Raw genomic sequence first — 15066 nt, forward strand, 5'->3', positions numbered from 1 at the left:
TAAAATTGGGATGAGGAGATTATGTAAAATGGGGGATCAGAAGACAGCAAAATGTGGAAAAATACCACTGAGGGCGGAGGTGTGAGGGTCAGGGAAGAATATATAGCATATGTCAGATTTTTGAGCAATGCAAAAACTTTGGCTCAAGGTTTTGATTCCCTTTCAAGTATACAGCATGTGCTGTATATTTCTGGAGTTATTGGCCGACAGTGTGCTTACCAATGCACTCGGGTTGAAAACCACTCCAAGTGAGGTTGGGCAGACAGGTGCGAGAAATAGAGCCCTGCAGTAAGTAGCCTTTTCTGCAGCTGAAGAACACAGTGCTGCTGATCTGCAAGGGGACAAACAACAGATTGTTGTTAATGATCATATGTTTTGGGTTTGATAAAATAGTAATAGAAGCATATTGTGTTGAATTTGTGGAGCAACACAGCCTTGTCTTGACGTTTCTGGGATACTGAATGAGAGGCTGATCGTCAATATTTATCCTACATCATGTCAACTTAAATAATACTGAAAGGATTTGAGGTATCAGAAGGCACAGAAACTGTGTGCTGTGAATTTAACTCATGAATTTAACTTACAGTATAGATACAGTGTGGGAAATTTAACCCACAGGAGAAGAAAATACTATTTCTTTCAGGTTTTTAATTTGATTTTTGTTCAATATCATAAAATGTCCTTCGCAAAAAGACATATTCATACCTGGTAGCCTTGACTGTTGTTCTGATTTCCAAAGAGAGGAGAGCCAGGGTCACCACATGTAGTGTGGGTGGGATCTGTAAACACACATACACACATGATAACTACTATGTTAAAGCAAGCACACATTTATTATGTCCACAATATATCACTTGAGAGACATTGTGTGGGGAAATGTTTAAAAATTAAAGTATGAAATACTGACTGTGACAGACAAGGCCATAAATTGACATGACATATTCATTACACACACTCTGCTACAGTCTCTTGAGCCTCTTTAACACTAAAATTAGCAGGTGTACCCAGGATTTTTAAAACCCAGGTGCAGCCACTTAAAAAAAAGGTGATTCCCATTCCCACTCACAGTGGGTTGGTCCACCCTGTGTATTTTGTTGTCGTCACCCATGCATTGTGACGTCATGGGTGCGCCAGAAACGACGAAGAAAGAAACAACTGCAGAGCTCTCAGTGTTAATGTCATGGTGGTTACTATTTTGCATCGTTTACTTTGGTCTCTCTACGATTACATGATCCAAATGAATAAACACATTAAATAGAGTGCTGTCTCATTAGCACGTAGCTCTAATCCTTCTAAAAAAAGAAGTAGAATTGCATAGTAGCTTTGTGCTGGAGCAGATTAAAGACAAATGCGGCATGTTCACCTGGGTCTAAATGTCCTGCTTGTATTGCAGCCATTTTGACCCAGGAGTGAATGTCAGGATAGCACATTCCCAGTGAAACCTGTTTAAACTAATGGAGTATTATTAGTGATTTGAATGTAATGTATAGGCTCAGTCCCTGCTTGAAGCAGCTTATAACACAACATACTCATCCCTGATATCAGGCCACACGCCATTAATCATAATGCTTCTCACAAACAGCCTTCAGTAAAATAAATAAATGAAAACAAAATGAATAAATACATGCAGAAATAAAAAAAAATGTATGCATCATTTCATTCATTTATTCATTAATGTCTCTTTTTCCCATCATTTATTTTTCTTTCAATAAAATAATCATTTTATTTATTAAATAATTGAATTGTTTACTTCTCTATTTATTAATGTATTTATTAATTTACTCAGAACAGAAATGAATAAATAAATAAATACAACTTTTATTTTATTTATGGATGTAATTATTTCTGCACTTCATTCTCTTCTTTTATCCATCTATTCATTTATTCCCATATGAATGTATTCTTTTGTTCATTCATTTCTTTATTTCTTTATTTAACCTTTTGTCATGTTTTTGTCCTCATAAGGAACGATTAAGGAAGCTTCACAATCCCCTAAATTGAAAAGTAGCACCTCTCATTTCTCAAGGAGGATTCAATTAGTCTTAGTGGAATCATCTTTGATTTGAGAGGCTGAACAAGAGGCCACAAGAGGCCAGTCTTTCTAAGGTGTTTAGAGTAACAGAGTCACTGCAAGTGATGCTCTGTAGCTGCTTTACCACTGGCTAGTCGATGGTTCAAATTTGTAATTGATTAAATACTAAGTTAAACCTTTCCCTTATGTCAGGCACTACTGTTTCCAATCAGGGGCTAAACAAAATGACTCATACGCAGAGCAATTACTGGTGACCCATGACTATAATGACAATTACGAATTATTGGGTCAGAGGTCTAAGTGTGTGCATATTTTACACCTTTTTACTTCAACTCCAAATATCACCATGGACCTGAGGCTGGAGCACCAGATTTTCCAGTTCCTTTAATGGTTCAGCAGAGTGTTACAGTTACAGTGTTAGAAAAGCTTACTCATTAAATTAGTTGTTTGCTGTTTTGTTTTTGCAGAAACAATATTATGCCGACACTTGTATGAAATTGGCTGCCAGTGCTACCTTCATTAAAAGGATACAGGCACTTCTTATGTAAAATTCACAGTGTTTAGCAAGCGTACATGGGACAGGTTCGCAAAGTTAGAGAAACTGTCTCAGTTTATTCAGTATATTCTGTGTACAGAGGGAAGAAATTATTTAGTTGTAGTCAAGTCACAGCCCTGAAAAACTGCTCCACGTTGTTTGAAATAATTAGACCGGATCAATCAAAAGACACAATTGTTACACCTTGTTAGCCATGTTAAATGACTTTGCCTTCATTATTTCTTGAGTGTAAGAAGCAAAAGAAATAAAGTTTTGACATGTAAGCAAACTCAATGCATGATTTCACTGACATTGAGTTTTTTTTTTTTTTTTTAAGGTAATTAAATACAACACTGTTCTGTGCACTGGGTATGCAGATGACAAATCAATGACAATAACAGCTCACCTATGCACGAGGGCTGCGTGCCACTCCATGTGCCATCATACTGGCAATATCTCCTTATAGAGCCCACCAGGACAAGAGGAGGGTAGCAAGAGAAGGAGACAGAGGAGAGGTAGGTGAATCCTCTGTCCTCCCTCCTCCCTTGTGCTGGGGTGCCTGGGTCTCCACAGAACACAGCTGCAACGATGAAGGAGGGAGGGAAGAGGAATGTGAGTGTGGTCGCCGACAAATCAATGACATGTAATGCTATTGGGCGTTCAAGCATGGGAACACTCACGGAAGCACTGAGGTTTCTCTCCACTCCAGTTGCCATTGCCCTGGCATGTTAACACGGTGGGCAGGGACAGCTGGTAACCTTGGTTACAGGAGTAGCTGATGCTTGAGCCCCAGGTGAAGTCCGTTCCGACGACCTGTCCGTTTGGGATTGTGGGCGGTTGACCGCAAATGATTGCTAAAACGAGACACAGATGGATTTAGAGAGTTATTCCTCCATAACAACTCTCAGAACAGCAGATTTATCTTGTCATCATATTACTTTTCACACAATTTTACCTTTACACTGTGGTTTGGTACCATTCCAGGTACGATCCTTGGTGCAGACAAGGGTGGAGGCCCGGTCAGCGTCCATGGTGAAACCAGGAGAACAATGGTAACTGACGGTGTGGTTGTAAGTGAAATCGTTCCCTAACCTCACCCCATTAGCTGGCACTCCAGGGTCACCGCAGTTGATTACTGCCAAAATGTAAGAACATATTCATTTGGCTAATGCAAGCAGACAAAAAAAAAAATCACGTGTAAGCCATCATGTTACAGTTCTTGGAAAATCAATGGCACACACACACAGGGTTAAAGGAAACAAGTAAACACACTATTCTGAAATACACACTGGATGGAGCCGCAAAATTAATGGACTGTTATATGCACTTGACCCAAGCATTTCACCTCACCATCAAAACTTAATGTAAAAAGCAACGCAGCTGACGCGTCGCCACGGGCAATTAGCACTTAATTTATAGACAACCACTTTTTGATGATATGTTTATACCAGCAGTATATGCTAAAAAGACTTTTCAATCACAATCACCCATGCTGTGATTTAATGCTTCTTATCTGAAAGACATGCCCTTGTACTTTGATTGTCTACAGCTGAGAGCTTTTAGGATGCAGAGAGACTAAATCTTATGCAGGTAATCCCGCTAGAGTAGCTCCAAAAATGTACCATATTTTCCCTTAATTATTCTTTTATGTCCCGTGGGGGAAAAAACAGTGTGATTGAGTAACACAAGTAAGAACACCACTGTGCGACTCTGCAGCGGCAACATTAAGCTGTTGATTTCCTAACAAGTAAAATCCGCTTTGTGTGAATGATTTCTCAAAAATTGACATGACATGGTGTTTCAGCTAGAGTCCCAGTCGGCTGAGGAAACTGGGTCTTCCCCTGAGTGAGAACGCATTTATTTTCCCTACTGTCCTGTTTAGAGTGAACTGCTTACAGCTACAATGTCTCCTGACCCTGTAACAGTACTTATATGGTTTTAGATAATCGAAGGTGAACAACCACAACCCTAGACCTCACCCTGTGCATAATACTGAGGACACTATAAAAGGGGCTATAACTTTCGCCTCACAGTATTAAGTTAGAGTTGCAATGCATAAGAGGCTTTGTTGGGTAAATATTTCTGTGTGTATGACTGTGATGCTGTCCACTTGAAACGTTTCAACATGTACACCTTTGCCTTTGTGCATTACTGAGTTCTGAACACCATAATGGTGCTGGAAAAGGTTTTCATCCTCTCCATTCAGGGGAAAAAAAAAGGTTCTTGTGGTGACCTCTATTTGCCAGGGTCTCATGGCTGTGTGCAGCAGCTGTGTGTCTTTTGTGAAACATGATGATAAAGGCCTGTCAGTCAGGCCTGTGCCATTTGAGTGGATCATGCCACAAACCAATATCCTTCTACTGATGCAGGAAAAAAACACACATGAAATGCTAAAAATATCTGCCTTCAAAATGGCACCTGTGCTAGCCTTCACATCACATCACATCACATCACAGTTACCTGTCTTACACAACTTGGATATCCTTTTTATTTGACTTTATTGATATTATGTAACCATTAATGATGTATTCAGACTTACCCACGCAATCGTGAAAATAATCCTGAATCATAAATTTCCATTAAGATAGGGACCAAAAAAGACAAGAGCTACAAATAGAAACACTTTTCAGGTCGTTCCAGTTAGAGCTGTTAATTACCTGAGCACTCAGGCATGTTCCCGGTCCAAGTACCGTTCACAGTGCAGTGTCGAGTGAGCAGCCCGGTAGAGTAATAGCCCTCCCTGCAAGTGTAAGTGATGGATCTGGAAAACGTTAGGCCATCGTGGATCAGGATCTGGGCATTCCGGGGAGTTCCTGGGTTTCCACAGGATATAACTAAAAAAACAAGAAGAAGAAAAAAGTGAATATTCATCGACAGACTGTTTTCCAAATGACCAAAGGTAAAATGTCATGAAGTGAGTTGGGGGGAGAACAGTGGGGGGGTTGCAGATTCTACCTCACGTGTAAATCCTTTTTTTCTTCTACTCGATAAACCTGTCTAACCCATTTCTCTCTGTTTCTCATGCTTCCAAAGGAGCACCACCTTCATTACGTAACTCTGCTTTGATGGACAAATACTTTGCTCACAGAATCCCGTCGTGTCTTTCCATCCGCCAGCAACGACTCTGTTCATTACAGTCTCCAGCTTGCCCCGGGCCCCCAGAGACCTCCGGGCATCGCCTTACCGTAATGACCAGATGTGACCTGGCCCTTGAAGTCTGTGCCAACTGAGAACAGGTGGGCAACCTTGGCTAGAAGGCATACCCCACGCCGCAGAGGGAGTGAGACTGAGTGAGGCCAAGAAGAGAGGTGGTGGCGGTGGTGTTGTGAGAAGAAAGGGTTTTGAGTGTGTGTGTGTGTGTGTGTGTGTGTGTGTGTGTGTGTGTGTGTGTGTGTGTGTGTGTGTGTGTGTGTGTGTGTGTGTGTGTGTGTGTGTGTGTGTGTGTGCAGGGGGTGTTAAGACCACAAGTGAAGCATGTTAGACAGAGAGAAGCTTCTAGAAATAACACTTTACAATCTATGAGACATTTATTTACGAATTACAGTTTATATCAACGCAAATGGGAAGGACGCGAATGAAAGAAACTCACACTGATAATTTGAAATAAAAATCATTTAAGGAAATTTGTGATAAATGGACCAAAAACGCAACATCGTTTTCCTCTCTGTCTGAGACGCAATAAGTACTGCAAATATATGGGAATTTTAAGGATTTCTGAACACTGCTGAATGTGTGGATGTACAGAAGTATATAGGTAAATACAATGTCCGAGTTTATACATTCTGTACTTTTGTAAGCGCTACATATTCATTACAAGCAAGAGCGGGGCAAAGCAGAAATAATAAAATATAACTGATAGATTTGTGGATGGAAGAGATCGCCAGATTGACGGTGTACATGTTTTTTTCCTGTTTTTGTCTCACTATGTGATGAGTAAATACCACTGCTCACGCTGTACGTCCATAACCAATGAGAGGAAAATGGAGGTAAAGCAATAAGCTCAATTTTGAGTGTCCTGACAGCTGGCAGGATAATAAACATAAAGCAGGCCTGCTATTATTGAGTAAATGACTTAATAATAATCCAAATAATGGTGATTCAAACACTTAGATAATCTATAAAAGCCTCTTTCGTTTTGTTTTGCTGAATGCAGTTGCTTTGTCCGTACAAAAAGAAGGCTAGTGTCCTTGTTCTATCTTAGCAATGATAATGGATAATACACCTTCACAAATCTGCGTAAAGGACATTTTTAAAATGCCCAATGTAGTACTTCAGTGTAGTAACACGTGTAATATCATAACTTGGACATGTAGGTGTAGCCTCAGTCCTCATTATCATTATGAATCTCTGGACCTTCCAGGTCAGAGGCGATATCTAATAAGAACGTGTCCAGAATTACTTCCACTATAAACAAGGGAAATCCTCCGGGCAAGATTCTGGCTGTTTTATTTCTCTCCACAAAAAAACATCTTTCTATACTTCAAGCTCTTCCTTCATATTGAAGATGCTGATTATAAAGAGTTTGACACAATGGGTCACTCTACTCGACTCTACTTCCACTCTCAAATTGCCCTCATTTAGGTTTTGAGTACCAAATAACAGGAAATGCTCATAGTCTCATATTCCTAGCTACAACCACATGGAGTGTTATTCTATCTATCTAAATTCAACTGGCCGGAGTCTCCTTGTGTAAAAATCTGTCTTGTGAATCATGGACAATATCATCTTACTTTATAAATAGGCCATTTTTTTTTTATGAAATAGCATCACTACCATTGTCCAGTCTAGTTTTACCAGAATGGACTGTTTTTTTATCCCTTACCATGACACTCGGGTTGTGTTCCCAGCCAGGTACCATTGGCCAGACAGGTTCTCTCAGGGGAACCCTTCAATGTGTAGCCCGGCTCACAGCTGAAGCGGACAACACTGGTCACTGTGAACTCTTCGCCCAGACGGATACCATGCACAGGGACCCCTGGATCACCACACAGTCCAGCAGACTCCCCTGAGAAGTACAAAAAAAAAAGATTTAATTCCTGTGGAGATCAAGGTACTGATGTATGAGTTGAGTTTTCAAATTAAGTATGTAATTATTGATGTGACTGCCACCCAAGAGGAATATAATATTGAGTGGCTTACCAAATATTAACTGTCATTATATCTAATTGTTTAAGCAGTAGAAAATTATCAATACAACTGATCGACCTGCCATATACACGTATTCTGCACCTCACACCATAATCCTGCTGTCAAATGTCTTCAATGTAAAACAATCCCACACCGTTTAGTACTGCTGGGCACTGCTGTTGCTCCTTATTTCACAAAGAGTTGGTCAATATTACTAAGCCAGGGAAATCTTTATAAATAGGCTGTGTCGTGAATTGTGATATTAAAGTGTCGCTGTTGTAGATTATAGTCAGGCAGCCTATGTGTGAGTGCTAGTTAATGAGTTTCTCTGCCACATCTTTTTGAATGCGTTTTGCATTTTGTGAACATTCCGAGGTACTTGGAGTCCTGAAGTGAGTCATTGTAAGGGAAGATGTACTCTTATATGTGGGCCGATGTGTTTATCGTGCTTCATAACACTGCTGAGGTGTGAAAATCCAGTTCTTCAGTGCAATAAGCAGATTAAAGCACTTTTTTTTATTGGGGACACTCCTTTTGCCCTTGAGGCCTATGGAGCAGAAAGGCATCAACCTACAGCTGCCGCCCAAACTCTGTCTTTGTTGGCCTAGCATTAAGATCTAAACCATGTAGTGAATAGTGGTACTACACCTAAATTATTCATGTTTTAGAGGCAGACAGGGAAGAACAAGTTGAGAAGATGGGCTAAAGAGCAGTACGCACCAAATCTTAGCCGCCCCATGCTGTTTGTTAAAACATCCATCCATCCCATCTTCCACCTCTACTTTCTTTAAAAATCGTCAATCACTTTACATCTCAAAACGCAGTTGTCTTCATTATTACTGCTACAAATCAGTCAGTCTGTCTGGGTGTAGTGTTCCATACCGGAGCAGTGCGGGGGTGAGCCGCTCCACTGGCCGTCCAGCTGGCACATTCGCGTCGTGTTGCCGATGATGGAGCGCGGACCCATGCAGCTATACCTGATGACGGAGCCGACTGTCCGACGGTCGCCGGAGATCTGGGTGTAAGGTGGCATGGTGGGGCGGTCACACAGCACCACTGTCCAATCAAAGGGGAGAGATGTGAAAAAGAGAACAGGTGAATAAGTTCTGTACTTTACACATTGTAAAGTATTGTATCAAAAAAAATCCAGCTTATTAAGAAGTTTTAACAGCATGACTTATTATCACTTGAGTTAAAAATGGAGTGCAACATTTCCTTTTAGCAGTGGGAGTTAAGCCAGTTGGGCTCGCCGGTTATTTAATCTATCACTTAGTGGCTCATGAGTTGAGGTACTCACACAGGCACTTTGGCAGGGAGCGATCCCAGGTGCCGTCCCCCTGACAAGAGATGGAGCTGGTACCCAGCAGATAGTAGCCTGGGTTACAGCGATACGACACAGTGGTCTGGAAGCTGTAGCGATGTGGCCCGCTGGACAGTACCTGCCGAATACTGTTCTCCAAGTGTCCTGGGTCTGTGCAATTCACAACTGAAGAGAGGGAGGGTGAGGGAAAATGAGGGAGACAAAGAAGAAGAAAGGCATTTTGTGTAGTAATTTTATGCATTTTGATATATGATATGATATAATGATTTTTTAAGGTCCCTTTCCCGATCCATGATATAGATTTAAAGTAAATGCTCATTTTGGAAGCAATTTTCCTTTTGCATTTACTCGGTGTGTCCGTTACTTTTCTCATTTACTACTTCCAAACATCCAGCATCCATCCATCCACTCTAAATGAAGTAGGAGGCAGACTCCGGAAATAAACATTTGCTTCATTAGAGCCAGTCTCCTGCTGGCCGCAGTGTTGCAGAGATGGTGATGGATGGAGAGCTCACGGGAGAAGAGGCACCATGTCAGTTTAGCACCAGATGGAGAGAGTTAGGCAAGACGAGAATGAGGGATGAGTGAGGAGCCAGGGACAGCAGCGAGGGGAGGTGGTGATACAGGGTTACAGAGGAAGAGACCGTGATGGTGCAGAATGTATTAAAATTTATGACAGAATGTCAGGCTGTGACTGCTACCAGCACAAATGTTTCAGAAACGGAGACACAAAACCACAACTTTGCATCACCTCAATAAAGTCAGAGTACAATGATCAACAATTTCTGTTCTATAATGTGAACTGCAACTTAATGTGTACTATGATGCCAAAACTCTAATGGCCTCTAAAACACTCTCTGACTATGCCCACACAGCCATTATGCCCCAGTTTGCCATGCCAGTCTTACCCCCCTCCTCGAGTTTCCTTTTGCCACGGCCAGAATGAACCCATTGTATGCTAATGTGCCTAAAAGCTCACTTATTGCATGCTCCCACAGGCCAGCACAGCTAAATAACCCCCACATACCAATGTAATGTATTCCTTTCAGCAGAGAGCTGACCTGTGGTGCCATCATTTACAACTCACTGCATAATAACACTATAAGTGCATGTAAAAGCACTGGACCTGCTTCAGTGTGAGACTTTCCAAGTTTGGAATTCAGCTTTGTACAAATGTGCTTGGGCAGCAGAGGCTCAAAAGTGATCCAGCAGTCACCTAAAACAACTGACCTTCTAGTACATTTGTGTGTGTGGTAGTGGGAGAGAAAGTGAATGGATGAGAGGAAGGGAAAAAAAAGAATAAAGTGAAAACGGAAGAAGGGCTGAGGTAATTCATCTCTGTGCGACTCAGAAGTGGGGACCCCGGTCACCCTCTCCTCCTCTTGGTCTCCTGCCAAGTAATGGTCCTGTAAAGTGGTATGTCAGTGAATGCTTTTTTTTCTGTTCCGTGCCTTTTACTTTTTATTGCTGGAAGACAAATAAACACGCTCAAGTCCTCCAAAGAAGGTGTTATTGTGGCTCTGTCGCTGTAACTCAAATTGGTAGTGATTAGAGCGGGATAGAAAACTGGCTGGGCTGGTGGTACTTTCCTGCTTCCTGCATTATTGATGGACCCTACAGACTCTTGTAGTTAAAATCTAGTCCACAGAAATCATTAACTCTGTCTGACTGACTCCTGCCTTGCCCTCACCTCTTTTCCTGCCTTCTGTACCCATCAATTTCCCACTCTCCCTTTAAAATAAAAGCCACTGGCTGAGCTTTGCTAAGGCCAAGGTGAGACGGCTGTAGCAGATGTCAAAGAACTTCCAAGTTTTCTACTTAGTGGAAGAAGAACACGACAGAGAGGAAAGCACAATTCACCAAATATGTCTTGCGTGCTGTAATTAAGGTGATAAATCCGACTCACGACAAGACTTCTAAGCAACTTATGTCTTTACAGTGAGGATAAAGCACCATTGCAAAAGGCACCCACATCCACAAATACAGTCTGCCGCACAACACGTCTCAGAGTCAGCATCTGCATGGAAACGGGGCCAATGCTAATATGATGCAACTACTAGAGCATAGAGATCCAAGGCATATGTCTGAGAGAAAATGTCCCTGCTTTTGCATGCAGCAGTCAAACATACTCATTTTTTGAGGATTCCTGTGGGACTCTTAACCTCCTCATCCCTGTGTCTGAAAAAAAAAAGGTAAAATCTCTTCTCTCCTCATTTAAAACAAATTCATAAGTCAATCTGTCATTGGCTGTGTCACTAACTTGTCAGAGTCTGGGTCCGTCCCTGTGTGAGGCCCCTTCCTGTGCCTGTCATGAAGCCCTCACATGGAGGTTTTGAGATCCATCGCTTGTCACAAAAACACTGCCAAAGTCCTTGCTTTGCCAACATTTTTTTTTTATAGCAGTACTCATTATTCCCCAGAAAGACACAACACAGGTCTCTGAAGAATCCTGTGATAATCCTTACCCATCTCTGCAAGGTTATTAACTAAGTTAGAATTCTTGACAAACGGCTGAGCCTTAAAGACTAAGAGGAAATAACACCACATGCAAATATAATTTCAAATCGTCAACGGGACACACGGCTGAGACAGTGTTAATGAAATAATCCAAGTTTTTCTTTGGTTTTTCATTTTAATTTCCCAGAAAATGACTCCTTTAAACTCCCTCTGTGTATCCCTGCGCTCCATCTCCGCTCTCTGTGATTGGGGTCATTTGTGGTCAAAGAAAGTCTGACCTTGTGGAATACAATAGGTTATTTAATACCTGATAATAAATAAAAGGAGGACTATACACAAAGAGAATATATGCCCACAGGCAAATACAAGCAAATGATGAGAATGTTTTTTTTTTTGAGAATGACCAACCTTTTTGTATTTGGCGTGCACAAAGCTGCTGAGGTGTAAATATACAGTACATAACAATATTTGGATTTCTGTTTCAGTCCTGTTTATGATGGCTCGTGCTTCCTATTCCCTCTTATGAGTTTTCAGGCCCACACTCTCTACACCACCTCCTGATTTTCTCAACCAGTATTTAAACCAGCTGTTTCCACCAGCTCCTTTTTAAGATTGTCAGCTAATTCTCCAGTGCGTTGCTCCCGGTTCTTCTTTCCTGCAAGTAGTAACATGTTTTTTGGTACCTGCCTGCTTGTTCATTCATTTGTCTGTATGCCTGGCTTACTTCAATTAAAGTTCATTCACTGAACTTGCATACCTATGTCTGGTTTTGGGTCCTCCCTGTCTTTGCTGGCTCCATCAGCTGTGACAGAGCGGGCTGTCCCACTAAAGACTCAGCAGACCGTAGTTTTTTGTTTTTTTTTGTGCGGAGGAACTTAATGAGGTGACTCGCCATATGCATGGTCTTCAAATCTTCTGCCAGTACGCCTCTAGCATAAAGCAGAAAAATGCAGCTCTGGCATTGGCAGAGACTCTTGTGTCGTCTAAGCCTGAGATGATGAAGAGTCTTGCCATCGCTGATTTTGTGGCCTCTGCAACCGCAATACTCATTTCCTCCTGTTATGGTACATCAAGTTTGCCCGCATCCCAGTTGGCTAGCAATTGCTAACATAAACGTTTTTGAATAAACTGTTTTTTCTCTCTCTCTCCAGGCACAACTCAGATTATCAGACTGAAGTGACTCAGGTCCAATTTTTCTGTCAATGTGGACACATACATCTGATTGTTAGTTCCAATTTTCAATGGAGATGCACCATTTTTGAACTAATCTGTCCATTTTCTGTGGCCTTTATCGAAGTCCATTTATCTGTATGCAGAAGCACATGACACATGCATTGAGTGATGTACTTGACACTTACTTTTACACCTGGGAAGGGAGTTGCTCCACTGCCCGTTTGCCTGACAGGCAGATTTCACAGCCCCCTGCAGGACGTATCCCGTATTGCAGACGAACCGCACAGCGTCATTTAAGTTGAACTGGTTTCCTTGAGTCAGACCGAAGGTGGGGTTGCCAGGATGTCCACAGGTAATGGCTGGAAAGGTCAAAGGAGAAAGAAATTGAAACACAATTGTGAAATGGTCTGACAGTCCCATAGCAGCCGCATTTCAATATTTTCACCCTTGATCATCATTAGCTTCCATGATTCATTTAATACAGGAGCTTTTTTTTATAAAAATGTTCACTACTGATCAGTGTCGAGTTTAATATTGCTAAAGTGGTGATCCATGGTGATCTTAGCTTGATCTAATATAATTCTTTTACTTACTACAAATCCCTGATGTGCCTTTTTCTTTCAGAGGTTTTAAAAATTCTAGCCAACGTACTTCACCCAGTGCTTCAATAATTTAATTATCCCTGGATACTCACGGACACAGACAGGAGTGTTTCCTGACCAGCGGTGATCCTGTTCGCAAATCCGCACGGACACACCGATGAGACGAAACCCCGGGTTACACTGGTACACAACGCTGCCTCGATAGTTGTAGTTCTCCCCAATTATCTGTCCGTTCACGATAGGCTCTGGGGTGCCACAGTGGCCAGCTATGGATGAATGGATAAAGAAACAGTCAAGGTCAGATATCAGTCTTCAACTTTTAAAGTGCACAACTTTTAACTTATTTTTTTTTTATTTCCAGCTGCAGATCTCACCGAGACACTGGACCTGTGTTCCACTCCAAAGCCCATTTGACATACACTCTCGTACCCGAGAGCCCACCAAGGTATAACCTGTGTTGCAGGAGAAAATGGCAGTGGCTCCATACACAGTCAATGTTCCAATCTTGTTGCCATTTGGTGGGGTCCCAAGGTCCCCACAGGAGATGACTGAAATGGAAAAAACAACAACATAATATTGCAACTCCATATGGTCAAAAGTAAAATCAATATTCATTTGTCTTGTTTGGGATATGTTTTTATTTAGTCTACATTCACTTTGTTTTGGTTGGAAGGTTTGCGCCTGTTTTGTAATGATGTTTTCTTAATATCACAGTGGAAATAACATTGATTTGGATGCAATTATATTCCAAGTCTTGCAAATCTCTTTTCCTGGCTCGGATTTTTCTGTTCTTTTACTGCCGATGAAGCAGTTGAGGTAAATAACATCAGGAAATTTAGACTGTAAGATGTGCAGTTTTGCCCTTACTTCCACAGACTGGTCGTGGATCCGGGTAGTTCCAGGCGCTGTTGGCTTGGCAGCGAATGATCCTTTGACCCCTGTAGTAATATCCTGGGTCACATATGAGCATCATAATAGCATCATATTGGTTTTGAGTTCCGTAGATCAGTCTCCATCTCCCGTGCTCCACAGCAGAGTGGCCGATGTCAGGACAAGTCACAGCTGTAGGTCAAAACAACATAATTAATTTCAAGGCATTGTTTCCAATTTCTCTCAGTTAATACACAAACAAAAGACCTCCTTTGATGAGGTCGGGAAGCAGCGTGGATCATGCACAGCTAACACCAATGAGCAGTTATTCCTCATTAGAAGCAAATATACACAATAAAGAAAAAAACTATGAAAAACACAATTCACTGGTTAACTAGTAGTAGTGAAAACTTCATTCCTCTCTCTGATTTTTAATTTTGCCCCGGTAGTTATAGCAGAGACAGTAAAGTGGAAAATTAAAAGGTGACCAACAACACAACAGTTTTCTACTTTGTAGAGAAATATGGTTACACTACTTAACAATTCCATTTTTAGATATTAACATAAACTTATAAAATTAGTACAAATAGAGTGCAATACTTACGAATACATCTGGGTGGGGCCTCAATGGGGCTCCACCTCCCAGATTCTTGACAGACCATTGCGGTTGTGATGGGCCCAGCAAGTCGAAACCCGGGATTACACTGATAGTTGACCCTTGCTCCTAGAGAAAAGTCTTGGCCAGCAATACTTCCATTGACCGGAGGCACTGGCATTCCACATGACATCACTGCAAGGAGCAAACGCATGAATCAGGAAAAAGAGAGGCATTGTGGTTGGTAAAATGTGCAGCGTGCCGACCCAACAATAGGCTTCCTGCACATGCAGAGCCAGCACTGATGTTGAGCAAATATTTGCTTAGGCAGCCATCTGCCTAGTAGTAAACAAT

The 15066-nt window shown here is 41.6% G+C and overlaps 1 protein-coding gene across 1 annotated transcript in view; it reads right to left on the reverse strand.

Annotated features, from left to right (window-relative positions):
• The window catches only part of csmd2 (CUB and Sushi multiple domains 2), a gene marked incomplete at both ends in the record, with an annotated part of 204926 nt that overhangs the window by 8106 nt on the left and 181754 nt on the right, over nt 1–15066 (reverse strand). The window contains 14 exons of the mRNA XM_083900294.1: nt 220–331; nt 706–779; nt 2974–3147; nt 3248–3421; nt 3523–3702; nt 5225–5401; nt 7390–7572; nt 8577–8750; nt 8992–9180; nt 12831–13004; nt 13340–13513; nt 13622–13795; nt 14115–14309; nt 14722–14907. Coding sequence (XP_083756420.1) covers nt 220–331; nt 706–779; nt 2974–3147; nt 3248–3421; nt 3523–3702; nt 5225–5401; nt 7390–7572; nt 8577–8750; nt 8992–9180; nt 12831–13004; nt 13340–13513; nt 13622–13795; nt 14115–14309; nt 14722–14907 — 2340 coding nt within the window. The remainder of the gene's footprint in view (nt 1–219; nt 332–705; nt 780–2973; nt 3148–3247; nt 3422–3522; nt 3703–5224; nt 5402–7389; nt 7573–8576; nt 8751–8991; nt 9181–12830; nt 13005–13339; nt 13514–13621; nt 13796–14114; nt 14310–14721; nt 14908–15066) is intronic.

Source organism: Microchirus variegatus (genome assembly GCF_963457635.1).
Source record: "Microchirus variegatus genome assembly, chromosome: 13".
NCBI lineage: Eukaryota > Metazoa > Chordata > Actinopteri > Pleuronectiformes > Soleidae > Microchirus > Microchirus variegatus.